At 57.7% G+C, this 26725-nt stretch overlaps 4 protein-coding genes across 4 annotated transcripts; 2 read left to right on the top strand and 2 right to left on the bottom strand.

Moving 5' to 3' along the window:
• Nucleotides 1-647: 647 nt before the first annotated feature.
• On the top strand, nt 648-2178 carry GCG54_00004159 (uncharacterized protein; the record flags this gene model as incomplete). The annotated part of the gene is made up of 3 exons (XM_045404213.1): nt 648-1081; nt 1152-1216; nt 1292-2178. The coding sequence occupies 3 exons, from the start codon at nt 648-650 to the stop codon at nt 2176-2178; spliced, it is 1386 nt and encodes a 461-aa protein (XP_045264048.1).
• A 9601-nt stretch (nt 2179-11779) lies between these two features.
• Nucleotides 11780-14530, top strand: GCG54_00004158 (Anaphase-promoting complex subunit 2; the record flags this gene model as incomplete). The annotated part of the gene is made up of 1 exon (XM_045404212.1): nt 11780-14530. The coding sequence occupies one exon, from the start codon at nt 11780-11782 to the stop codon at nt 14528-14530; it is 2751 nt and encodes a 916-aa protein (XP_045264047.1).
• An 895-nt stretch (nt 14531-15425) lies between these two features.
• Nucleotides 15426-16791, bottom strand: GCG54_00004157 (Protein phosphatase methylesterase 1; the record flags this gene model as incomplete). The annotated part of the gene is made up of 3 exons (XM_045404211.1): nt 15426-15592; nt 15644-16533; nt 16565-16791. The coding sequence occupies 3 exons, from the start codon at nt 16789-16791 to the stop codon at nt 15426-15428; spliced, it is 1284 nt and encodes a 427-aa protein (XP_045264046.1).
• A 1713-nt stretch (nt 16792-18504) lies between these two features.
• Nucleotides 18505-20853, bottom strand: GCG54_00004156 (uncharacterized protein; the record flags this gene model as incomplete). Its single annotated transcript, XM_045404210.1, has 3 exons — nt 18505-18857; nt 18909-20480; nt 20535-20853. The coding sequence occupies 3 exons, from the start codon at nt 20851-20853 to the stop codon at nt 18505-18507; spliced, it is 2244 nt and encodes a 747-aa protein (XP_045264045.1).
• Between the last annotated feature and the right edge of the window lie 5872 nt (nt 20854-26725).

Genomic DNA, 26725 nt, shown 5'->3' with positions numbered 1-26725 from the left:
TGTACCTCCGTACCGTACCCTTCTTCCCCCATCCTGGTCACCATAATCCCATCTCTCTCTCTCATCCTCGAACCCCTGCCACCACGTCTGGGCCTACCTCCATCCAGTGTAGCTTGTCTTCGAACATGCCCATCTCTCCTCCGTCTGCTGCTGGCCCTGCTGCTGCATGGCCAGACGGTACGTCGACACAAGGTCGGGATCTAATACCATAACTCCACACGCTACTTGCTACATGTCGTTCACTGCCCACTCCCATTTATAAGACCAGTGCCCGCTCCTGGACCCGTGAGGCTGAGATCTTTAACCTTCTGATGATGTCCAAGTATAGCATCTGTGATCTCAGTTGAACCGAAAGCCTCCACCCGGCCAGCAAGCAAGCAATCCTTCCTTCTCCAGACTTCAAAACTTCGGTGCCTGATTCACATTGGTCTGTTATAAGTCCTTCTCACTCTCCGCCTCGCCGATACATCGTCACTTGGCCACATCACATACCAACAACACATACACCCGTAAACGGCGCTTGGACATACACACATACACACACTCTCACTCCACCGACACTGACAACATCACCGACCTTGGACCCTCACCACCTTGTCCGTATGTGCCATCCAGAGTTTCTTCCTAGTCGTCCTTCTTCTTTATCAATGGCTTCCAGTTATTCCGAGCAGGGTTGCGAGAACTCTTACTCACTTCCACCCAGATCCCGAGCAGGAAGCCGCGTATCAGCCACCACTGCTCAGTTCGCAAGCATACAGCTCGTCGATTCCCCCAGAACCTTGCCGGTAGAGTCCAGCCCCTCCATCAGGTCCGAGGCTCTCCATTCCTCCGGCTATATCAGTCCCAACCCGCCCAGCTCGGCCACCTTCCTCTCAACCAACTCTAGCTCCCAAGGATACTCGCCTTTCCCCCTCCTGCCTCCCGAGATCTTGAATGCAGAGTGGAACGACAGCAACGAGGTACACCACCAACAGCACGCTTCCAACTCGACGCCTCTAGTCAGAGTAGACCCGGCCCAGGACACCTACTCTCACCACCACCCATCCTCATCGCCGCCACTACCACACGGAGCAAGCATGAGGTGCGCTCCCGGACCTTGAACCACGTTGAAAACCGTTGACCAGTCTCTCTAACACTTGTCTCTTTCCCAGCACTGTTGCTATCCCATTCGACCCCACGTTCACCATGGGAAGCCGATCAACATTCACCTGGCCTGGTAAATCAGCTCCCCCCTCTCCCCTTCCAACGACAGCTCATCCCTGGACGTGCCTCTAACATGCATAACCAAAAGGCCTCGAACACAGCGGCGAATCAAGCGGGACGCTTCTCGGCCACAACCTCGCATCTCTCGGCTCCTCAGACGCCAGCCTCACACCACCCAGCGGATCGAGATCAGTGACGGCCAGCCCGCCAAGGGGGGTCATGACGCCGGAGCAGCGGGAACTCAAGAAGCAGAGGGACCAGGCGCGCCGGGACTCAAAGACCTCTCAACGGGTAAGGAGAGCCGGCAGCAACAGCTACATCCACTCGCCACCGCTCTCGATGCCCGACGTCTCCAGCACGATGGGCGTTCCCGTCTACACCACCGCGCCTGCCCCGATCTCGCTCCTCGCCGAGCCGACGACCACCATGGGAAGCTCGTCATACCTCCCTTCGTACAGCCCGCCGCTGTCAGACCACGGCTACCAGAGCGGGTACCCCCCGATGGCGCCGGCCTACAGCATGGGCGGCATGGACTACTCCAACCAGTTCCAACCACCAGCACAGTACGGGTACGTGAGCAGCGAACCGAGAAGTGGTGGCCGAGGCCACTACTTTTGGCAGCAGCAGCAGCAGGGCAGGAAAGCTGACACACCGCCTCTTAGCAGCCGCCCTCCACTGTCAGTCAGCCAGGACCCGATGATGTACGGCGTGCCGCCCTCGATGGCGCCCGGAGCCGGAGCGGACCAGGGAGGGCACGTGAGGGTGGTGCAGAGCCGGCCCAAGCCCCAATGTTGGGAGCACGGCTGCAACGGCCGCCAGTTCTCGACCTTTAGCAACCTCCTCAGACACCAACGTGAGAAATCAGGCCAAGCAGCCAAGGCGACCTGCCCCAACTGTGGAGCCGAGTTCACGAGAACAACGGCGCGGAACGGCCACCTCCTCCACGACAAGTGCAAGCAGCGCCGCAACACATAGACCTGACGCCGCTGCTGCTGGGGTGACGTGGCTTAGGGGCACGGCCTGTCTTGTTTTGTTGGTGTTGGAAGCAGCCATCATTCATCATTATTTTTAACGACGCAAAGACCGGCATGACACCTTTTTTTTTTTTTTTTAACTCTTCCCTGTTGGTTGTTGGCGGGGGATGTATTGGACGGAGAGGGGGGCAGCACAGTCAGGGAGAGGGGCCGTCGGACTTTGGCTGGGCCCCTTGCTCTTCCGCTCCTCGCACATCATCCACGCCGACATGCGACGACCAACAACGTACGAGGACGACCAACGCCGCACTGCGCGTCGCTGCCCGCCCCCCTCTTTTTGGTGTTTTTTCTTCCATTCTATCTGTACATCCTAGGGAAAGAAGAAAACAAAAGGACTTTGGTTTGCAGAGGAGGAGAGGAGGAGGGGATGGGCCGTGGTTTGGGAATCAAAAATCGACTTTGCTTTGTCTTAGAGGACGGGAAACGGTCACAACGTGTCTGCCCTCCGTGGTAGCATGTTCACACCGACTTGGGAGGATACGGTGTTTATTTCTCTGTCATTTTTCGCTCTGCCTTGCTTTGCGTTGGCTACTTTGATTTTTGGACTTTTGTTTTATGGAGAAAGGGTTGGCATTCTTGGCTTATTTTCGTTCACAAAACACCAACCACCACCAACAACCGCGGCATCGGGGAACCCGGCCGCTTCTTCACCACCCCCTTTTTTTTTCACTTTCTATTCTCCTCATCTTCTAAGATATACCCTTTCTTTAGCGTTTCTTGAAATACACCTCGTTTCCCTCAGGGAAACGAAAGATTACGGAAAACGCTGTTCTTCTTTCTCTTCTTCTTGTTCACACAACCTTCTTCCAACCTTCAAACTTTTTTTGTCGTTTGGTTTTTTTTTACATATTGCCTATTTTGGACATACGGTGTTGATTGATTGAGAGAGAGAGAGAGACGTCTGGTACATAATTTTCTTCTACCTTTTTTTCGTATGCTGGTCGGGCCTCGATGGCACACACACATTACACACAAACACAAACGAATCAAAAATGCAAATGCAAATGTTGTTAAGAACCGAACGTCATCGGAGTTCCCTCCCGCCGCCCCCATCCGCTCTAATGTGACCTGTGAACGACTCCCGCAATGGATGCTACCCTCATCGGGGGAAAATTGACAACAGAAACAACAGTAACCAGACCCCTGGTTTTTTTCTTAATCTCGAAAAGACTCTGCAGCCTCTGACGGGCCTATGAACGGCGCGGGAGAGAGAGTCACCTGTTTCGGAGAGAGGCCCCCAAAGTTGGTCCCAACATGGTCTAGGGTACCCTTGGGCAGGGGAGGGGGGTGTGGTGGGAAAGGTCACAGTTGTCGCTTTCCAAAACATTGGTAGATTCTGTATCTTGTATTTTCGCATTTTTCTGTTTCTCCTCTACTATCTACGTTTCCTGTGATTCCCCAAGGCACGTCGTGGGTAAGGCATGCAATAACCACAAAAAAGGTGCCTCGGCTTCGTGCAGAAAGGACCTCGCAGAAGAAACGAGACCCCGTTTACCTTACAAAGGGAACAATAAGCATTGCTGGGAAGGATTACGAGATGGGGCGCGCGCGGGTTTACGGGTACGCGGTGCATGGTATGGTGCAGAATGGACACCTAGCTAAATTCGGACGGCGCGAGAAAAACGACGAATGAAAAAGAACACTGGGTTCAGCGAAATGAAGTCCAACGTACTTTGCTTCTTTCATCCGATGTCGTTTTTGGATCTTTTGTCAAGTCGTCAATATGGAGATACGACGGGTTCTAGCAAGGTGTGGGCGTGGCGGAGAACACACTAAACAGAAGGAAAAAAGAGATGGGGACCTGGCTCTCGGAGTCGCTCTCCGTCCATGGGTTGGTGGGTGAAAGGGGAGGGGACCCCCCCCCCCCCCCCCCCCCCCCCCCCCCCCCCCCCNGGGGGGGCCCCCCCCCCCCCCCCCCCCGCCGCTGTTGCGTAGGCGCCGCTTGCCAAGGGCGCGCGACCTGTGGCCGGGGGTCTCCCGGTGATGTCAAGATCATTCGAGCCGAGTTAGGAGGAGAGCAGGGCCTGCTTTATCCGGTCGAGCCTGGGGCCGGGGTTCAGTGGGGAATAATCCCAACCCAACTCCAGGAAGCAGCACTCCCAGGGGCCCCGGTCCTCCAGCACGACGGAGCTCACGGATCGTGGGGCTAATGATACCAAGAGGCTGGCGGGAGCAATTTATCGTCCACGTGTAAGTGAACGCAACTGCCTGTTACCGCAACGCGCGCAGCTTCCTTTACCGCCTACCGACATCCCAGACCAGTCGACGACGATACCAAGAAATTGTGCAGAGGCTTTGGGTTGAGTGGGGGGAGACGAGAGGTCATCGTGCCGGTGCCGGACAGAGACGGCGCGGAGCTTTGATCGTCTTCTGCGGATCTTTCTAGACCATGACTGATAAACGGCATCTTGAGGCTGAATCCACGAGTCGTGAAAGCCCGGCAGGCGGAGAGGCTCCATGCTCGGGAGACGCTGTTTGTCTTCCCCGTCCCCAGGGTTCAATGCAGCTGCCTGCCGTGGAACACTCAACAGCCGTGAGGTCGAAAGATGCTTTACCAAGTTGATGGGTCCGCGGGTGCAAAGATCGGCACCATACGCAGACAAGGCGAAGGCCTTAACTAGCAGATTGAGTGCTGATTTGACGGGGCCTGTTCCTCCCATCCCATCATGATCCGTCCCGTTTCCAGGTCGCAGCATCAATGCAAACGTCAAAATGGCCGAGCGATGGCTCTCTGCGCGCAGGCTTCGTTCTGCAACCCGCAGTCTGGGCCAGAGGTGAAGCATTCGAGCAGGAAGCGAGAGGGCACCAAGGCATGCAGCGTCCCAAAGCAGGCCATGACGACTTGCATCTTCATATCTGGCATGGCACGGAAGAGGGGCGGCATCGACTCGACCCAAGCCTCTTCTGTCGACACTAGTCCTGGCGGGCAATTGAAGACCCGCCTCCCGTTGCAACGGACCTGAACCTGGGCCTGTCTCTGGACCTGGATTGTAACCTGGAACCCGGGCTCGGGGGCTCTAGGACTCTGGCAACGGGTAGCGATCGCCGCCGCAGACAACCCAGCTTCAGTTGAGGCAACAGACATGTACATGCGCGCTATGTTTTTGCAGACGTCGTCCGCAGAACCTGCAGCCCGAAAATGCACAGGTAATGGCAGACGACCTGCGGCTCAGCATCCAAAGACTCGCTGTGCTCTGTATTTCGCGTTGCGACGAGCGTCTGGCAGCAACAAGCAGAAACGAAGAACTGCGAGATACGTACCTGGCCGCTGGTGCCCCGAGGTAGCGAATTGGAGATGCAGGTGTAGCTTCCCCGCCGTTCCCACCCCCCTCCCCGTCCGACACAGCCGCGATGGAAATAGGACGGGTCCTAATTTGTAGGGACGTTCGGTCCAAGGTAACAACGCCCCGAATGAGAGCAGCAGGCCGGTTGAGGGTTCATCTCGCCATGTGAGTAAGGTTTAGGGTCCCAAGTGACGGTGTGATGGAACAACAAGCCTCTGTTTAGGCATCGAAATAAGGTCGAATCACAGATGCGCCAACTCATCTCTATCCTCGTGGAAGTGAGATGAGCGTTGCTTTTTTGGAAATTGGGGCTTGGGACGGGCCGCCAGGGCGAGAAGGATGAAGCGGGCAGACGGCGGGCGAAGGCGCTGGCGCTGGCGCTGGAGGAGGTGGCGGCGGCTTGCAGCGTGTGTCGTTGGTGGTTGTCGATGGGCGATGATGACGACGATGCCGTCGTCGGTCGCTTGTCGTTTCCAATGGGCCCAGGCTGGCCGAGGGAATCACGCGCATCGTCTGCGGTGCTCCGCGGGAAGTCGGGCGTGTCGAGCAAGAGTGTGCCCAAGTGTGCCGTGTATAGCTTGTTGGTGGTTTGCCGTGGCCGCTGCGTCAAGGGCGTGTCATCCTCCCAGTCCAAGACACACGCAGACGCAGCCAAGGCAAGGTACACACCTACACGTCGGTGGGTGTACGATCAACATGGGATGAGGGAGAGAAAGCCAGCCTGCATTGCAGTGCAGCGCAGCATTGCAGCTCACGGTCGAAAAGCGGCGTGGGTGCCACCCGGTTGGTGTCGCGAGCAGCCAGGGCATTGGAGGTGACAGTCGAAGTGACGGGGAGAGGACGCAAAAAGACTCGACATGAGTGGACGGGCCGGACTACGATGAACGGCCCACTGGCAGCCAAATGGCGAGCAGACGAGTGCCCCGTCAGCCCTCATCCGACAGTCCATCTTCCAACAAGGGGGGAGAGAAAAAGCTGCGGATGACAAGTGAAGAAAGCCAGGGAATTGTGCAGGTCGGTGGATACTTGTCCGCAGTGCAGCGTCTCCACCAACACCAAAGTACCTTTTCTTGCAGCATCTCCACCTCAGTTGGTCGTCGCTGCTGAGCTGAAGCAGCAGCGTGTCAAACAACGCAGAAGCCGCTGCTTGTTGTGCCTCGTCTTGTCATCCCTCGGCTGTTTATTCCCACTGCCACCTCCAATTTCTCCAATTTCGCCTTTCCTTGCACTGCGCCGTGCTATAACAGCGAGTCGTATACATAGTATATACCCTTCGGTCCCGAGTCCTCGTCCGAAGTGCTGGGGTCTGGGTTCATGGTTCGTCTCGTTGGTTTGTGCTCTTGTCGGAGTCTCTCCGCCCCCAAATTCCAGGGTGGGGCGGGCGGTTCAAGTCGCTACCCGAAACTCTCGCAATGACCAGCCCTTTGGCCAGTACTCTCTCTGCACGTCGAGGTCGACCAATGTACTCTGCAGTACTCTTTGGAGAACTGCTCGTCCATCTCCCTCCACACCCCAGCCCTCCACTCACCCCCTCAGACCCCTCAAGAAGCTCGAGCCCTGCCCTATGAGGCACATGGCTTACAGGGAGCTCTCCAAGTTGGGAGAGCGAGGCGCGAGAGACGAGGCATGGAGATGAGCGGCCTTCTGTGGGAGAGGAGGGGGCGACTGACGCACCCTGTGAAGATGTGGGAGAGGGAGGGCCACACCTGATGGAATCTGAGGTAATCTCTCGCAACTCACATTCATCCGGCCATGTACCGTACGTGCCGCAAAATGCCGAACCACATCGGAACTTAGCGGTGGACTCCCGTAAGCCGCCTGTTCGAAGCTCGTAGACGTACAGATTTCACTTTCAGCCCAAAGTTCCTCTGGTTTAGCAGTCAGACGAACGCGAAAGATGCGAGTACAGATGGAAACCTAGTCTCCTGTGCAGAGGGCGCGCTGCGTTGAATGCATTTCCCGACGTTGACGACGAATCCGACGCATCGGGAATTGTGCTCGATGGTCGTGTGTACTGCATAGTAGTCATTTGCTCCTTCAAAGACCCAGCAGATCCCCCTGACAGCAGCCTGGGGTTGCTGGGTTAAGACCCCGATGGGGATAACGATATCCTGGTTTGGTCGCCGACGCTGGCCATGTCCAGCTGTCCACGCAAGCCCCGATGTATCATTGACCATCGCCTCTGAGAAGGCTCGAAGTTCTGTCCTGTGAGAGAAGCAGGGATAAGATGAAGGGGGGGGTCAGGGGGTGGGGAGGTCGAGACGGAGCGCAACTCCGTGGCCCATGCTTTGTAAACCCGTAGGTATCCCAACCGGCCGATTCTCTGGGCCCAAACATGAGAATACCCCGAGCACGACCCGATGTGCTTCGGCACGGGTGCGATGCGGCGTACTCTAGAATATGGAGACCCTGCAAATAATAATCAGACGCGGCCCTCGCGACCGGAGCCGGTGGCTGCACTGTCTAAAGTAGGCAATAATATGCCCTCCGCGGATGAGCACAATGCGTGAACGAAGCTCTCTCCAAGCGTTCTCATAGGGAGATTGCGCTCGGTACAGTGGTCTCATGCTCCACCAGGGCCCTCCTGGTGGATATCAGAGATCCCCAAGGTCCGTGGCAAGTCGGCCCCGTTACGCCCGTCGGTGAATGTTTGCGACGGCGTGTACTCGTCGGGCTCGTCGGTGTTCTCCTCCGGCCCTGGATTCCCACAAGCAAACGGTCGGCCGCCCGCCGTCGTCAGCCATCACAAGGAAGCCCCCAGTGCTGCTGCGAGCACAGGAGGAGGAGCAGCTTGAGAGAATGCCAGGCTAGACTGCGACGATGCCAAGGATCCGTGAGCTGGTCGGAGTTGTCAAGATCGACCCTGCTGCCCTGCGATACCCCGAAAGCCAAGAAGCCTGGCTCAATTTTGTCAAGATTAACGTCACGGCGAGTCTGTTTCGAAGACCTGATGGCCCGGCTCACATGTGCTGTCTTGTGGGTGACCGCGCGGCCGTTAGAATGAAGCCCATGCCGCAAGTCGTTTCAGGAGCGCACACAGACAGCCTGATGCGTGGGGTAGCCAATGGCGATGAGTAGGGGCTTCGAGTGAAGTCAAACGGCGACAGCCTCCGACATCCAACACGTGAGGCTCCCCCGACCGGTTCGTTGCAGATTGGGGGCCAAGATTGCTCTCCACGAACTCTTTACATAATCAAGCGAGCTGCCGGCCGCACGTGATGAGGGGATCAAGACTTTCAGCGAGAGTCCAAGCACTCGGTACCTTGGTGACCAGGACAAGGTAGCATCCGTGGGTCCCCATTCCTTACAGAGTACCGCTCTAGGGAATGACCTGTATTCGTACCATTGGCAGTGACCCACTCTGCAGGCACGACAATTAATCAACAGGCTCTGATGGTGCCCTTCGCTTCGCGCTGGCTGCTATTGGGCAGAGTACTCAACGGCGTCTTCTTCACTTGGCTCTTATTGGCCATCATGCGAACCGAAACTCAATGTTCTTTCAACGCCTCCTTGACTTTGGCAAGTGGGAATAGTCGACGAGGTATGTGTGAGATCGTCGACAGGCCGCTTGTGGCCCCTCTCAGGATTCTGCGGCATAGTGGTGATTTGTTCCCTCATACAGCCAGCAGAAGACTTCCAATGCTATCAAATTCTGATGAAAGAAGGCTCGTCGTAGAGATGCGATGCCTCATCGATGTCCTTTCCCGGAGCCTATTCTGGACTTGACCGACCATGGGAACCATCGTCATTGACGCAATCGCCATTTGTCACTTGCTTGAGAGTCCAGCGGCCGGCCGTTGCGGAGTTGTCTCTCAACCCGCATTGCGTGCCTTGCCGTCGATTTCGACTTCGTAGAGTAATACTGAGCGCTGATCACTGCGAAAGGATCGGTGTAGAATGCTATGCGTCAGGTCCTAAAATTAACTTGTCAGGGCAGCCACTCAGGATCGTGAAAACTAACGATGATGTAGGACTTGCTCGTCGTTTCTGGAATGGCGCACTCCGCGCTGCGGTGAGGTTGACACCATCCAGAGTCCATCCAAGACGGCCCTCTAGGCAGCAGAATTAATCAGATCCACAGGTGAACTGGGTGGCTTGGGCCGCTGCCGCTGCCGGCCGGGACCATCCTCCAACACGTCCGCCCACTGCCCTATGCTGCTTCCACTCGGTAACAGCCCTGCCAGTCCTGAGGACTGAAGCAGCAGGCCCTCCCTGTGGCGTCTGGTGGTGGGTATTGGACGAATGTCACTTTGAAGGATCATAAAGCAGCGGTCCTGGTCGACGGCTAGTGATGGTCGCAAGGCAGGGGCCAGCTCATAAGGCGGTTATGGAACGCCCACATGGAAGCTCTGGAAAGCCATGCGCCACCGGATAGCTTGCAGTAGGTCGTGTTCTGCCCCTTCTGATTCGCGGGCGGACTGTGGATGGCGATGGAGTCGTTACCCCTGATGTGCGGGCGTTCAGATCGGGAGGATTGCAGACTCTGGCTGAAAGCTGGGCCCCTGATATGAAGAGGAAGACGACGGTAACGACACTTGACCTGACCTGGAAACCGGTAAACCTCATCTGGCATGCCATATGAAGGAAGTAACAAACACGACACGATACAAGGCTCCCTTGGCTTGGTCTGCTCCATTTGGGTTGGTCAAGGACATCGTCTCTCGGCGCAACGACGGTGGAATTAGCTTCCCCCGCGGTGACGATGCGTTGTCTCCTTCGGAACCAGCTCCTGAGGTCTGTAAACCCGTGGGCCTTGGGGGCCATATCCCCTCTCTCCTCTGAAGGATGAGGCTTGACATGCTGAAAGGCCTGTGATCGGACAGGCTGATGGCCGATTTGGGCAACGCTTACGGCGAGTCGGGGTTTGAACCACTTTTCTCGTTATCCTGTCAACAGGTCGATTCGCTGGGGAGATCCTGATTGAATCTTCCCGGACGGACGAGCGAGCCGACACCGCGCGATGTCGAGATACGCAGTACAGGGGCACCCGAATCACGCGACGACTGTTGGATTGGTTTGCAAACCGCGGTGCCGGTGGATAGACAGGACGCCCGCGTCTTGAATCGTTCTTGAGTGCTGATCGATGTCGAAGCCTCGACCCATCGTCCGAGGTACACTTCTCGGACGGTTCTGAAATTGCTCTTCATGTCGCGCACTGGCCCGACCAATCCACGCTGAATACGAAACACGGCTAGTCTCTCGCTGGCCATGGAAGTCTTCTGTGCTTCGCTTGTGGCGGTTAGGAGGCGAAAACTGTTAGCAGCGTAGTCTTGGTCTGATCTTCATGACACTTTGTAGGCGTACCTTTGGAGATGGAGGCCAACTGCTGCCTCTGCAGGTATCTGTACCACTCTCATCTATCCTGCCATGGCCCCTGGCAGTAATAGCAGCTCCCTGTCTGCCTCTTGTGCGTAGCGGCATGCAAGTGAAGCCAGGTTCGAAGTCGCTTGTCTTGATCCTTCGCGTCGCTACCCCACACTCACCGCCGAAACGGCGGTGCTAGTCGAGCACTGCACCCTTTCTGGCTTGACAAGTCGGCAGGAGCATTGGCTGCGGGCGCGCGTTAGGCGGAGACCGCTTCGCATTGATGGATGCGGGAGGCGGCGGCTCGGTCGACGTCTCCCATCGCAGGGAATCTGCAGACCGTACGGCACATCGGAGGGTTCAATGACTTGCGGTCCCGCGTGGGCCAAGAAACTGACACCCGGACGGTCGCTCAAAGGCACAATCAAGATCCATATGGCTTAGATAACATGGCCGGGGGAGCGTTGTGAAGACAGAGGCAATTTGGGGAGGGCGTGATTGTAGAAGAGGAGTCGACAAGGAGGGCGTCGATACAGTGGCCACTAGATGGGGGTCAGAAGTATACTGTGCGCCTACAGTTCTTTGACGGTATACGCACATGCCCGGCACAATCTGCGCCTGTCTCGCTTCCTGCTCTCTTCGCTAGCGCTAACTGCAGGCAGATTAAGCGCGGCTCTGCGATAGGCTGGACCCTCACCACCCCATATTCAATGTTTGGACACGCACCTAAGCGCAGCGCTTAGTCGGCATCACGACCAGACAGAGTAAACAAACCCGACGACGCTTCACGGCGACGACGACATCGCGACCACAACTTGATATCAAGCAACGCGAGAGCGACAGAGTACTGCTACTTCTTCATTGGCAGCCCACGTCGCCAACACCCAAACATCTGCAATGAGGCGGGCCTGGAATCCTTCTGCTTGAGAACGCCGTTTGTGCATGCCTGCAACCATGGCCCTGACGATGAACCCGCCCTCGAGGTGGTCCAACAAGAGACAAAAGGTGTTCAAGTCTGTCTTTGACACCGAAATCTCGCAGCCTACGCCTTATTCGACACCCTCGAAGAGGTTCACCGCGCAAAGCGAGCCATTCGGTGGCACACCGCAGTCACCACAGCCACCACACCACCAGTCTCCCTCCCGCTCGCACTTTCGTGGCGGCAGCAAGGTCCTGAACCACCCAGGATCCCCTCCGTCAACATTTCCAGGCACTCAGTCTACCTCTGAGGCCAGTGACCAAGTTCGCTGGGATCGAGCGTGGCACGTCGTCACGACCCGTATCCAGTTGCCTGCCTCGGTTGCCGCGGAAGACTCCTTCGGGACCCTGGCGACGGAATCGCAGGACCATGATGCCGAGTTCCATGACAGTCTGAGCCTGGTACTGCATCCCGAGAGACACGTCCAGCATGCCACTCACACGGAGGACATTCTCTCCTGGCACACCCAGCAGGTTCGCCACCACTTCGCCCATCACGTCCTGCCCCTGCTGTCTGCATGCAACAGCTACGGAGACCAGGGCCAGGTTCTTCTGGGGAGCATCCATACGCTAGAGGCAGCCCACCGCCAGTATCTCTACGGCCTGTCCCTCGTCGTGCGGGGTCTCGAGTCCAGGAAGGCGGACATCGCGGTCGACAAGTTCCGGCGCGATTTGCACGCAGTCATCGGCAACTCCATGTCACAGGCGCTTATGGAATCCCTCCGTGCGGTCCTGGGTCGCTTGATGAGGGAGGTTCTGGGCATGCAGGCCCGGCCTTCCTCTGGGAGATCTTGGGAGACGGCCCTGCAAGGGGATGGCCAGGCAGCAGCAGCGGCGGAAGCAGCGCGGCAAGAGCTGCTGCAGATGGTCGAGACACTCCACAAGGTCGGGCTTGCGGGCGAGCGATTCCAAGTGCTGTTTGCCGAGTTGATGGATGCAACAATGGCCGAGCACATCAAGACATCCTTCGCCGGGGCTTGGGCGCAATCAAAGGCAGATGGCAGGAAGGATGCGCCGTGGTCTTCGCTGACCTCTCGCGCAGCAAAGCTCAGCACGCCTTCACGCTGCATTGCTGCACTCAGTGATTGGGTGGAAAACCGCTACTCCCGGTTGGCGGTCGAGGTGTTTGCGCGCCTCGATAGCGGGGAGATTGCCTGGGGCGATGTCGAAAAGTGGAAGGAGATTGCAGTCGGGAGATTGGCAGTCATGCGCATCCACGAGCTTTTCGACATTGTGTTGCAATGGCCAGAGAGCAGGGGGGCGCTGGACGACCTGCGCATGGCCATCACCACGCCGCAGAGACGGCTGCAGTTGACGGATACGTTTTCGGCAGCGTTGCAGAAGCGTTTGCTTCACCCGGGACGGTCAACGCTCGATATACTTCGCGTGTACATCTCCATGATTCGGACCTTTCACGCTCTCGACCACTCCAAAGTACTCCTGGACCGAGTGGTCCACTCCCTTCAGCTCTACTTGTGCCAGAGAGACGACGCCATCCCCATCGTCGTCACCGGCCTGCTGTCCAGTCCGGAAGATGTCGACACGGCCGGCAAGAACAAACTCGTAGAGCTCGCGGTTCTCCTCAACGACCCCTCACAGCAGCGGCGTCCGGCGACGGATGACGAGGAGCTGGACTGGGACGACATGGAGTGGATCCCCGATCCGGTCGATGCGGGCGTGAACTACAAGCGTCCCAAGTCCGAAGATGTCATTGGCACTCTCATCAACGCCTTGGGCTCGCAGGACATCTTCATCAAGGAGTTCCAGAACATTATTGCAGGCAGACTGCTGTCTACTCAAACAGACTTTCCCCAAGAGATCAGGGTGCTTAACCTGCTCAAGAAGCGCTTCGGCGAGAACGCTCTGCAGAACTGCGACGTCATGATCAGAGATATCCAAGACTCTAGGAGAGTCGATGCGACCATCACCAAGAACGTCAGGACGGGCCACATCGGTGGTCCTCCTCGCCGATCCAAGGACCTTCCCTCGTACCACACCAAGATTCTTTCCCGGCTCTTTTGGCCCGGTATGGACAGGGAGCACTTTATCCTGCCACGCCCCGTCGTCGAAATGCAGGGCCGCTACGATGAGGAGTTTGAACGTCTCAAGTCGTCACGCAAGCTCACGTGGCTCAACAATCTCGGCATCGCGACGGTCAACCTGGAGCTGGAAGACCGCACGGTCGAGCAGGAGTGCAAGACGTACGAAGCCGTCGTCATCTACGCATTCCAAGAGGACGACGCCGACCCGGGAGCTGCCCCTGTGCGGCGTACGGTTGAACAGCTGGAGGAGATGCTGCAGATGGACGACGATCTCATCCGCTCTGCTATACACTTTTGGGTGAGCCACCGCGTCTTGCGTGAAACCGAACCCGGCACGTTCGTCGTCCTCGAGAAGCTCGAAGACGATGTGGACAGGGACGCGTCCGCCGCCGGGCCTTCCGACGGCGACGCGCGCGCCCCTCCGTCTGGCGACTTTTCACCCAAGAAGCCGGCGCTCGACGCAAAGGAGAAGGAGAAGCGGCAGGTTTACTGGCAGTTCATCGTCGGCATGCTCACCAACTCGAGCCCGGCGATGCCGCTTTTTCAGATTGCCATGATGATGAAGATGCTCATTGCGGACGGGTTTCCCTGGAGCAACGAGGAGCTGCAGGAGTTTCTCGGCGAGAAGATTGCCGAGGGGGAGCTGGAGCTGGCGGGCGGAAAGTACAAGCTCCCGAAGAAGTGAACATGGGTGAGAGACTGCTCTCACGACGGTGGTTCTTTCCATGCATAGAGGAAGTTGCACATTTGCAAGATAGCCAGCCACAAATAGACAATAAACATGATACCCAAGCACAAGACTGACGCGTACTGCGACGAGCAGTGTGTCTGTGAGGACCGTCTGTCCAAACTCGGTGACGGCCAATCCGGTACAAGGGGTGACTTTTCCAATTCCATCGACGTATGTAGGCATGCTATTAGTGTACGCGCACCATCACCATGTGACGGCGTACTGGTCCAAAGAGATTTGACTGCGCATTCTGACGATGACGCCATGGAGATTATAGAACACATCTTGGGAGATACTTGATGTAGATAAGAACACAGCACTCTGCATGATTTTTCCAGGTCTCGGGAACACGCAAAGCCACTCGCCGGCGGTGTACAGGACGCCAGAGTTTGATCAGGTTTGGTGAATGTTACATGAATCTTGCTGGTCTATCCCACCTACATACGTTGGCTCACGCCAGGCAACGCAGGCCTTTGCCGGTAGTGCCAGACGACCACCAGAGGCACCGTGGCACGGCGGGCATAGCCCTTGGGTGCTTCCGCGGTTTGATGCTTCATCACCCTTTGGTAATGTCTTCTCGCCCGCGTCTTGCCGGCCGGCACGCGGGCCCAAACACGGCCCAAAGTGTATAACTGGCTGCCTACACCGCAGCCTTCATCGTCCCCGAAGGGACCACAGTGCCCCGACGTTGCCCTATGCCGACGCGCCATCACACCGGATCACACGGCCTGCGTGCTCTTCACCTAGCTCGACCGTCGTCTACGCCGCAATCAGATTCAGGGGTATAACTCTGAATGCACAGAACCGAAAAGTCTAAAATGCGCGCGCGCGTTCGTTCCCAGGGTCTCGTCTAGACCCTCTTGCCCTGCTTCAACAGGTCGCCCACCTTGGGCGGCAGCACCAGCGCGCTCCTGTCGTTCCGTCTGTAAAAGTCCACCACCGCCAGCGCCGTCTTCTCCGGCAGGTCTTCGTGGATGAAGTGGCCCGCTTCAGGGAAGACCTGCAGAGCGTATTTTCCTAGTCCATGTCAGCTTAGCCGATGGTAACGATCCGACGGGACGAACGTACCCTGCATCTGGCCGATGGTCAGCTCCGTGTCCAGCCTATCCGTCCCCGCCAGCAGCAACAGCTTCCCGCCCCGTGCCTCGAGGAACTTCTTGCTCAGGCCCACGAACCAGCCCTCCCAGAACGGCTGCGTCGCCGCGAGGTCTGTCCGCCACCGCCACGGCCGCGTCGGGTCGGCGCGGTCGTCGAACACCAGCAGCGCCGGCACCGACGTGCGCGCCGAGACGGAGTTGCGGATCGTGCGCGAGCGGATGTGCCAGTCGACGCCCGACTGCAGGCTCACGAAGCCGCCGGGCCGCGTCGAGAGGTACGTCAGCATGCTCTGCAGGGCGTCCATGGCGGAGCCCTCGACGACGTCGAGCACGCCGTAGCCCAGCAGCGCGGCGCCGAGGCGGCCCGTCTTGGCGAGGTCCGTGACGACGGCGCCGCCGAGGGAGTGCCCGATCAGGACGACGGGCGGGAGCTCCTTCCAGCCCATGCGGGCCTTGGTCAGCTGGATGACGTTGAACAGATCCGCGGTCAGGATGTCGAGCTTGAGGTCCAGGCCGGTGCCGTCGGTGACGGAGGTGGAACCGTGGCCCCGGGCGTCGGGGGAGAGGATGCCGGCTGTGGGGAGGCGTTTCCGGATTTCGGACGACAGGGCGGCGAAGGAGAGGCCCGAGGAGCCGGCGCCGTGGTGCATGACGAACAGCGGGCCCTTGTCCACGGGCGAGTTGAGGTAGGCATGGTACGTGACGGTGGCCTCGGCCTCGGCCTCACCGTCCCCGGGCTGCTTGAGGAAGAGCTCGCGCTCAAAGTACGTCGTCCAGGGGATCTGCTCCAGCGTGCGGCCCCGCGACACACTAGAAGCCGAATCAGCGGTGCCGAACCTCTCCCTCGCAGCGGCGGCGCCCCTCGGAGACGACTGGAAAAAAGAATCCTTACCCTTGCGGCCGAGCGAACAGGTTCTGGCTGGGCGACGGGATGACGGTGCCCGTGGAGGAGGCGGACGAGGCGGACGAGGCCGAGGAGGAGTCGCCGTCGTCGGGGTGGTCCGGCAGCTCGGGGACCTGGTCGTGCTCTGGTTCCTCGTCGAGGTCGTTGAGAGGCTCCGGCAGGGGGTGCATGGGGTCGAGTTTCCTCTTCGCCCAGGCCTTTTGTAACTCACTCATGTTGGGGGTCGAGCTGCCAAGGAGCGCTTAGTCCATGCGATAAAGCGGCCGAGGTGCTTGTTTTGTCGCCGCGTGGTTGGAGAAGTGACCGGGGCGGGCCTGCACCACGAAAGGAATTCGGTTGTCTTGGAGTTGTGTGAGCCTGAGCCCGGCAGACGACGGAGGATATCGCAGAGCAGAACCGGTGCCGGCAGGGAGTTGGCAGGTGATGGGTTGGTTGACCGCGATGTGAGGCCGGGTTTGGAGCGCCGTTTGGTGTGTGGATGACGTTCAGTGGGGTGATGAGGGGCAGCGACGCCGTTGGCACTGTACGCAACCACTGCGACTGGCGGCATGTCACTGTGCGAAGACGTCCATGGAAGTCTCCGTTATTTACTGTGCACCTGGACCCTCGGAAAGAGCAAAGCCCCTGGAACGGAGCCCGCCCTTTCCACTCGACATCAACCATCTGGTTGAGGTAGGTAGAAATCGCCCATCGACATTTGAACAACACGTTCTGGAAATCTGCCTCCGTTGAAGTTCAACTGCCGGTGACGAGAGCAGCTTTGCCTGCGTTATGAGGGCTCTAAAATGATCTGCAATGGGAGGCCAATGCGAACAGAGTGTGCAACGTGGGACATGAGGCTCAGGGCGCAACAACGACATAAAGACTGCTGCTACTGACGACCACCTAATTAAGGAGGCCAGGACAAGTCTGCTCTGTGCTTAACGACCTAAACACCGCAGCACCCAACCATGTCCAGAGGTGCCTGCCCCCCATGCAACGCAAGTCCATCGACTCGGCATCCAACAACCTCCATCGCAATCAAACACATCCAGCTAAGCTCGCACGCTCGGCAGGCGTGTGGGCCAGACCCAACGATGAACACAGGCATCTTCGCCAGGCTCACCTGCAAAGCAAATCTCAAATCTCGCCCGCCCGTTGATCCCCAACCCCCGAGAGACGCGTCAACGCAAGTCATGATGGACCACCACGACTAGCCAAGCCGGCAAGAAAAGGGCCAAGAGTCGCGCGCGCGGGTCCGTCCCCTCCCTCCCCCCTTGACCGACGATCTCCCAGGTACCTACCGCGACGATCATCACCGTTGCAGAACAAGGCCATTCTCAGTATTAATTTTCGGCGGTCAATTCATTGTAGCTACTGTATATATACTGATCGAAGCCCACCGCGAGAAGGAAAAGCGGCGGGGGTAGGTTTGGCGGGGAGGAAAAAAAAAAAAAAAAGGTATCTAAAACACCCTCCTCCCATTTTTCGCTGCCATGTCTTTACCAAAAGACCCCTAGAAGAAAAACCTTGCGGTCAAAAGTACTAAACAGAATTGTCCATTTTGGTTATGGTAGACTCTTCTTGTAGTGTACATGGAGAGCGGCTGCACTGCCCTTCCCACCCTCCCCTGTTCGAAAGAAAGATACATAGGAGAGTTTAAAAAACACTACAGCCGTCGACATCATGACCATGCGCAGAGGTATGTTGGTATGGAGGAATGAGAGACTAGGCAAGGAAATTTGGTTGATAATATAAATAAAAAATAAGGAAAAAGAGATATAAAGTGGCTCTTTCTGGATATGGCCTTGGTATCGGATACATATCCATTGGGTTCATACATTCCACACTTTTGGGGTAGGGTTTTCTATGTTCATTGTTCATTCACAAGGGCCGGCAACGCGCCAGCTAGTGGCAGCGGCCCCCCTTTCTTTCCCGTTCAGCACCGTTTAGTGATACACTCCGCGGTAGCCACCGCCTCCTCCGTATCCGCCTTGGTAGCCAGGCCCGCCGCCGACGTTGGGCAGCGTGGGGTTCCTGTCGGCGATGGGTGCCGCGCCGAGAACAAGGTTGTCCCTGCTCTCGTTAGGGTTGTTGTAAGGCGTGTTGGGCGTCAGGGGGTGGTACGGGGCGTGGCCGGCGGCGCCGAGGTAGGCGTCGGGCGACTCGGGGCGGCCGCCCTTCTTCTCGGGGACGCTGCTCATGGAGAAGGTGGTGCCGTGCTCGGGGTCCTTGCGGTCCATGAGGAGGGAGTTGCGGGCGTCGAGCGGCGTGAGGGTGTCAAGGTCACGCTGCATCTTCTCTGTAGGGGAGTTAGTAGTGTACTTTTGATGATGCGCATGATCAGACTTACCCATCTCCTTTCTGCGCTTGCGGTGGGGGTTCTCCTTGATGCAGGCGTTGACGGCGTTCCAGATGATGAGGAGAGCCAGGACGCCGGTGAGGGCGGACTGGACAGCGATGAGAACGACACCGGTGACGGTCTGGGTGGTCTGGGCGATGCCAAACTCCTCGACGAAGACGAGGATGCAGGCGACGGACAGGACACGGACGACCTGGATGGCGATGTTGATGACGTTGCCCGACTTGCGCTCAAAGGGGCGGGCCCAGAGCAGGAGGATGAGCATCAGGCCCTCGACGATGAGCTGGGCAGAGGTCTGCGCCATGCCGTGGCCGTCGCCGGCGGCGAGGATGGTGCCCTTGGCGAACGCGTAGATGATGACGGGGACAAAGATCCACCAGTAGCTCTTCTTGTAGGACTCGTAGAAGAGGGAGTACTTCATCCAGTTGGACTTGTCGTTGTACAGGCCGCTGACGTCACCCTCGGCGTTCTTCAGCTTGCGAGCAGTGCTCCAGATCTTGTAGGAGAAGAAGGCGAGGATGGCCGTGAAGATGCCCAGACTGACACCGGCCAACGCCTTGGCCGCCCACGAGTCGCCGTTGGTGAACTGGAAGATGCAGTACAGGACCCAGATGCCGTAGAGCAGGAGAATGAGCTGGGTGATGGTGCGGGCGATGGATCCCCAGTAGTGCTCGCGGAAACCGGCCAGACCCTTGGGGAAGCTGCCGAAGAGGGCCCAGAACTCGAGGATGACCTTGACGAGGAGAATGCCGACGATGATGGCGGCGATGATGATGGCGACGATGAGGAGGACGGTCATGAAAGTGTTGGACTTGGGGACACTGAGGGTGTTGACAAAGGCAGTGATGCCCTGGACCTTCTGCTTGATGGTGCTGACGGGGTCGTCGCCGGCGTCGCCGCTGGTCGTTCCGTTGACGCTCGTCTCAATGTCTCTGGCGAGGAGGGCAAAGGTCTCCATGGCACGCTTGGCCTTGAAGAGGGTGCTGTTACCGTCAATGGTAGAGCCGTCGCTGAGGACGAGGGTGCTGTTCTTGAGGACTTCGATGCTGTCCTTGGTGAGGTCGCCGCCGGTGGCTCCGCGGAAGTTGTCAATCGCGATCTGCATGTCGGTCCAGGGGATGATGCCGGTGGAGAAGCCAAAGTTCTTGGTGAAGCTGCGGTAGACGGGAGGGTAGTTGACGGAGAGCATGCCGTTCATGGCCATGCCCTGGAACCAGCCAGCAACCTCGGTGAAACTGGGGCTCATGGTGCCGGCGCCGCCGTGGCCGCTGAGTGCGGCGCTCGTTCCGGCGAAGGCACCGCTGACGGCAGAGACGCCGCCGGCAACGAGAGCGAGGGCGGCAACGCCGGCGGCGACGTACGAAACGGCGGCAACGCTGGCGGTCTTGCCGTTGGTGACCTGGGACGTGATGCAGGCAACCTGGGTTGAGGAGTCGAGCGTGTTGAGCTGCAGCTTGGCCTGGGCAGCAATGTCGGGAACCTGGAAGGCGATGGCCGGGACCATGCTGGCATACTCATCGGGGATCTTCTGGGTTCCGCGAGCAGAGAAGGATCCGGCGGGAACTGTGGCATGTCAGTTTACGCGTTTCTTAGGATCGCGCGAAAATTAGCACATACCAGGGCAAAGCTGCTCGACGTAGGTGCCGGCATCGCACGGGTTGAAGCTGTTGGAGTAGATGGCGGTTCCGTAGGCGGTAACATCCAACACAGCGGTTACGTTCTGGCTCTTGGCGCTCGTTCCTGCCACGTCAAAAGTGACAGTCTTGTCGTCGTTGTTGTACTGAATGTCAATCTTCTGCACGGTGATGGCGGAGTCGTTGCCGCAGGTGGTGAAGCTGCTGGTCTTGAGGATCGAGTCGGCGAGGGTGCTGGTGGCGAAGGTGGCGGCCACGGCCAACAGCCTCCTCGGGCCCCAACTCGGCGCGGATCGCGTCATTTTGTGATTTTGAGTAAATAAAAAGGGGGTTTCGGTAAACGTTCGTGGTTCGTCGTCGTTTGTTTCTGTTTCGGGAATCGATGATTCTTCCCCAAGCCGCAGATGGGTATATCCAAAAAGAGTCTATGCGTTCTGAGCCTTTACAAGCTTCTTTCTTTCCCAAGTCACTCCCAACAATAAGTCTTTGCCGTCCCTTTCCACAAATTTGATACGCTTTGATACAGAATTGAGTGAGAGAGATGGATGCCGTGTGTTGTCGTCGGGTCCTCTGGTGTCGAAGCTGGGTGATTGCTATCGAAGTCGTCGTCGTCGCGTCGGTGGGTGGGTATATGGGCGAGTCGTGAGACCAAAGGAAACCAGGTTGTAGAGTACGAGAGATGATTGGAAAGAAGGTTGTAAGAGGTAACCGAGAAGCAAGCACAGCTCTACAGAAAAGGACGAGAGAGAGAAAAGTAAGGCGGCCGAGGATCAACCTGGAAAGAAGGGAAAATCGGGCGGGCAGCGAAGTGCCTTTGCAGGGCCCTTGTCGTGTTGCTGTTGCGAGCCTGAGAGAGGCCTCGTGCTCGTCGTCGAGAGAGCTGGATCGACGGGACAAGATCGAGAACCTATGTTTGGTGAGGCGATGATGGAGTTGTTAAGGCGCGTGTTTGTGTGTTGAGTGAGAGAGAGAGTGTGTGTGTGTGTCTGCCGGATACAGCCAGAGAGAAGGAGAGACAGTGGCTGGGCGAGAAAAGAGGCTAAAGTCCACGGGCGGGTATATGAAACGAGCGAAAGGTGACGATGCTGAGAAAGGCACGCCGGTCAGGAGGTGGTGGTGGAGAGTGTGGTGTGGAAGGAGAGAGAGGAGGGAGGGAGGATGGATGGGTGGTTCAGATCCAAGAGGGACGAGAAGGACGGAGAGGGAAAAGGACGAACACGAACTGGGCAAGAAGGGGAAGCGATTGGCGATCGATGGTTGGCGGGAGACGGGGACCCAAGCCTGGAAGCGACCTCAGCGTCGTCTGTTCTCATCCACAGGCCCATGGTGAAATGGGACATGGTGGACAAGGACCCTGGACTGGACTGGACCAGAAGTCCTCTCGCCGCTCTCGAGCTGTGTCTGCGAAGCACTCGCTCAGCAGCAGAGACAGACAGACGCAAAGCAAAGGCAGGTCGTCGTGTTCGTCCACACCCCCGTCCATACCCCGGCCGCCTCCACTGGGCGCAAGTTCGATTGGAGCCTCGTCCCTGACATGTTCCTTGCTCACGGAGTCCTCTCAGCCAGCCGAAGGCCTGCAAAGGTGTCGCTGCCCCTGTCGGGCCTCATATGGCCAGTAATAACCCAAGGATTGGGACGGCCCACGCGCGACCCGGCGCTGACGAACTGGTCTTTCGGTCTCAAGGTTGGGCTTTCAGGTACCGTGGGCAGGCGCTCATCTCCCGCTGTGCTGTGCTGTGCTGTGCAGTCTGGAGAGTCTTCTCAGCGTCAACTGCCATGGCCGGGCACGGCACCGGCGTCAGCCATGGCGTGGTGCGGCGTGCTTGTCGCCCGCCGTCCCGTCTGATGGCGCGCCTTCGTGCTGTTAGCTGGGCCGGTCGAGCGAGTCCTGCGTGCAGTTGGGACGAAGCTACTGCAGGGAAGAGGGAGGAACACAGTAGCGTATCAGACGGACCGACGGGCTTGGTGTGGCTTGCTACCGCGCAGTACATGGCAGAGGCAAACGGCACAAGCAACGAGCCCCTGGATGGCATCTGTCTAGACTCGTGGTGGTGTCGTGTGTTCGGCCAGTCTGGACTGGTCCGTCGCCGCTGCGAGTCCTTGCTGGTGAGGAAACAAGAGATTGGGGGCCCGGGATTGCAGCAGGGAACAAATTGCTTCCAGCAGGCGACGGGCGGAAGTACCTCTGCACGATGCGTGTGCGGCACGAGTACCTGGCAATCCAATCTGCTCACTACAACCTGCCACCAAATTACCACCGTTTGGTGTCCGGCATCCAGCGACGGGTAGCAGGCATCAATCAACACTGGGCACTGAACGATGCAATAACGGATGAACTTGACATGCAGAGAGAGAAAAAATGCGTAGCCGTCCATTCTTTCTTGTGGAGCTGAGACATAATTCTCATCCGCCAGACATGATTCAAAACGAACCGCTACCCAACCTCCGGTGTCTCTCTTCCCTCGGGCGCTTGACCAGTCGCCCAGCGGCATGTGCTGTCCATACGCAGTAACAGACGCTGCAAAATCCAGTAGGTGTGAACAGTCAGGGGCCTTGAGGAAACAGCACCGTTCACAACTCTCACTCGCCCCCCGAGGTGCAACTTGCAAGCGCCCCTGCATTGGTCAGGGGTCTCGGAGGGGGCTTGGCCAGGAGATCGACAGGGGAGTGCTTTTTTGATTTTCCCTTCTTCTTTTTCGCGCCTTTCCTTTCCTACCGTAGTGGGTGGTGGGTGGCTAAACCGGTCTCGAATGCCTCGACGGGGCTTTTGTTGATTGGGCTCATTGGCTGACGCCGTTCGATCTCTCTTACCCAAGTACCTCTTACTCCGTGGCATATGTGTACTTGAACGCTTTCTTAGCGACGAGCAAACGGCAGAGCGTCTCGCGCGTGGGCAGAGAACATGAACAAGAACCAGACTCGAAGGAAGGGCCCCGCGGGCAGGCGAGGGCGGGGGTAAAGCGGCCGGCGCCACGCCCAGAGCAGGGAATCCCGAACCAGACCGGTCCCGGACCCCGGTCCTGTCTGAAACTGCGCCATCATCAATCATCACGGAGGAGGAGTAGCAGGAACAGGAACACTCTGGAGCAAGCAAATTCTTCGCTGAGGAGACGAAAAGACGCCATCCATCATCAGCCGACGACGACGAATGCCAGCGGGAGCTCGAACATGTTTCTCGCTTCCCGGGCCTCGGCGGGGGCTTGAAGAAATTCACCACCGAGACTACGGGAAATTTTCCCGCTCGATTGTCTTGGTCTTGACTCTGTCTCTCCCTCAACCAGACGCCAGAACCACTGTTTTCCCTCGAACGGGTCGATTATTGATTGATAGCTGGCTCGCTGATTGACACCCTGCAAAATTGCCTGCTATTAAAAATAAACCAGCCCTCCACGTCACAGTCCAGGCCGTCTTTATCCATCATTGCTACGACGACTTGCATGCAACCGCACGGCTGGCATTGCCAGCATAAGTCGCCAATACCACCCTCGCCATCGTCTTAACAGCAGACTTTCTAATATCCGGCGCCGTCAATGTCAACGTCAACGGCCCAACTGCCGCGCGTGTCCCACAGAGATAAGGCAAGGTGATCCCACCCTCTCGACCGTCTCTCTGTCCACGCTTCCTCTCTCTTCGCAGCACGTCCAACAATCAAGCATCGTCGGGAATTACACTGCTACCGTAATCTGTACCTACATTACCGCCGTCCCATCTCCCGTTCGCTCCCTCTTTCCCGCCCGTGCCCCCCGGGTTGCGCCTTGTTGCCCTCGCCATGCCATGCCGTCCTGTCAGTGGCGCAAACCGGGTTGTGCGAAGAAAAAGTGACGCGCCACGTCCGTTCGAGCGCTCTCGTGCGTCTGCCCGTCAAACCTGCTTGAACCCTTCGTCTAGACGGTATAGTACGGACGGTTCGACGCACAGCACGAGCACGCCGCCGCCTCACGCATGCGCCACCTCCCTTCCACCTCGGATGCGCCAGCAGATGCGCCTGTACGCAACGACTCACGCCTCAGATCCCCCCAGCTCAGACGTGCCAATCTTGTCAATCCCGTCCGATCTCTCGTCGACTTGAACCCTTTTTTAGCGTAAAGGCTGAGCTGAGCCACTCCTCGTCTTTCCCCTCAAAATCTTGAAATTCAATCCCGTCTTTCGTCACCGTCCGTCCAAAACAAGTCTGTTTCTTCCCCTTCTCCGTCGGATCCCCGTCCCTGGGACTGGGACTGGAACTCTCTGCCCATCACGAAACCTTCAACCCCGTACTTAGCGGTAAGAGACGCCCCTTCCTTCCCCAGCCCGCCGTCATCGTCTCGCCAGTCGGCAGCGTCGTGCGTGCTTCACGGTTGCCATTCCGAAGAATGTGTCTGTCTCAGTGCTCGTCCGTCATGCCACTGTCACCCTACCAAAGGGCGATCACCAGAAACAAAACGCCCGAAACCTTGGTTCAACGCCGTGTGCTCCAACCCCCTAGGTAACCTCTCATGTATGCAGAGTGCTTCTCACTGCTTCTCACTGCTGCGTAGTCATAAAACCATAGACCTTACCGTATCTACAGTTATCCCACGGGGAAACACCCAAAACTGTAAAAGAAACATCCGTCACTGGCTGCCTCCCCATCCAAACATGCATCATGCCTCCATTGCCATCCCCGTGCTCCGACCCCTCGGGACACGCTACTCACATCACGGTATCAAACATGACAGGCAGAGCACGTTAACAAGAACCCCAATATACCTCCCATTCGTTATAATCCCCCTTCGGCATTCTCTGCGCCAGAAACGCAGCCCAACAATGCCCTGATCTTCCGCTGTTCTTTTCCCTCGCCAATCTGCAAAAAAAGGCCGTGTCCCGAGAGTCTTCCGTTGCTTTTCCTAGGAATGTTCACGCCCCCCTCGGTTCCAGCGTCCAACCGGCCGGGCCGACGCTACAAGGCAAGACATGATGTCTCAGCTCGCAGCCCAACCCCAAGAAAAGCCAGCCATCACGACTCTTCTGCATCATCGAAAGCCCTCCTCGTCGTCACAAAATCCATGCCCATGAACCGCCTGTGCCTTCCCCATCAAGAAATCCAGACCGACACCCTCTAACAAGGACCTCCCACCAACACCTCTCTACCTCACGCACGCTTCCATGCAGGACACCGACAATCAGGCACCAGATCCAGAATAACCTCCGTCCCCCGTCTCCGTCCGTCTCCTCCCATCTCCTTCCCGCAACAGAGATGTGCAACAGCCCCCGCCATCTTCCGTCTTGCGTGCACAAGACAGCATCGGGGATCGTCCACCTGTGCCCGCCGCCCGCCAGCCCGCCGTCCGTCCCGTCATTAACCACTCATCCACAACCCACGACGCGCTGGCAGCTGCTCAGGAACAGCGAACAGTAAGCAGTGAACCGGGGCGGGAGGAGGTGGGGGGCATTGCGCCTCGTATGAAGCGGGTCCTCGCAATCCCCATCCCACCACCCCTTCTCCATCATTTTGCGAATTGCAACACGCTTTTTTTTTTTTTTGCTTTTGGTCTTGCGTCCTCTTGCCTTGGTAATCTGTGGTCCCTCCACCCAAAAACCTGGTTCGTTCTCTGCCATCCGTGCAACGGCCTGCGTCCGTCTCGATAACTCCTCGGGGATCCGGCTCGCTTCGGCAGCTGCGCGCAAATCACCCACCCTCGCCAGATCGATTCTCGTCCATTCGTCGGCCCTTCTGGAAAATTGGACTGACGGGTGCTAAAAATGCTTCTCTGGTGGAGAGCCAAGGGGGATGGACGGTCCCATCTCGCGCAACATGTCACATCGCGTGCGTGCACTGCCATCAGATAACAACAGGTAGGCTTGCTTTGCGTAGCGCGTGTGGTTTGTCTATCCGGGCTTTTTACATTGTCAAAGAGAAAGAATAATCATTTCCCGCCCACTCGAACCAGCCCGCTGTCTATGTTCCCCGGCGGCCTCATCTCGTCACCACCTGCCCAACATCGGCCAGTGCCCGAACAACGCAGCAGACTGCTTTAGTCCTGGCCAACAACAGCACTCGCTGCTGGTAAATGAGACACGTCATATCCGTTTACTATTTCACTTGTGGACGCCTCTTCACTCCCATCCTGTGTCGGCCGTGATAGATGTTTCGTCAAAATACCATAATAAAGAATTCACCCTTACAACACCAAGCTTGCCTGAGCAGCTCTGTAG

Source organism: Colletotrichum gloeosporioides (genome assembly GCF_011800055.1).
Source record: "Colletotrichum gloeosporioides strain Lc1 chromosome Unknown consensus_48, whole genome shotgun sequence".
Classification (NCBI taxonomy): Eukaryota; Fungi; Ascomycota; class Sordariomycetes; order Glomerellales; family Glomerellaceae; genus Colletotrichum; species Colletotrichum gloeosporioides.
The sequence above is the reverse complement of the archived record's forward strand: the minus strand, read 5'-3'. Positions and strand labels throughout refer to the sequence as shown.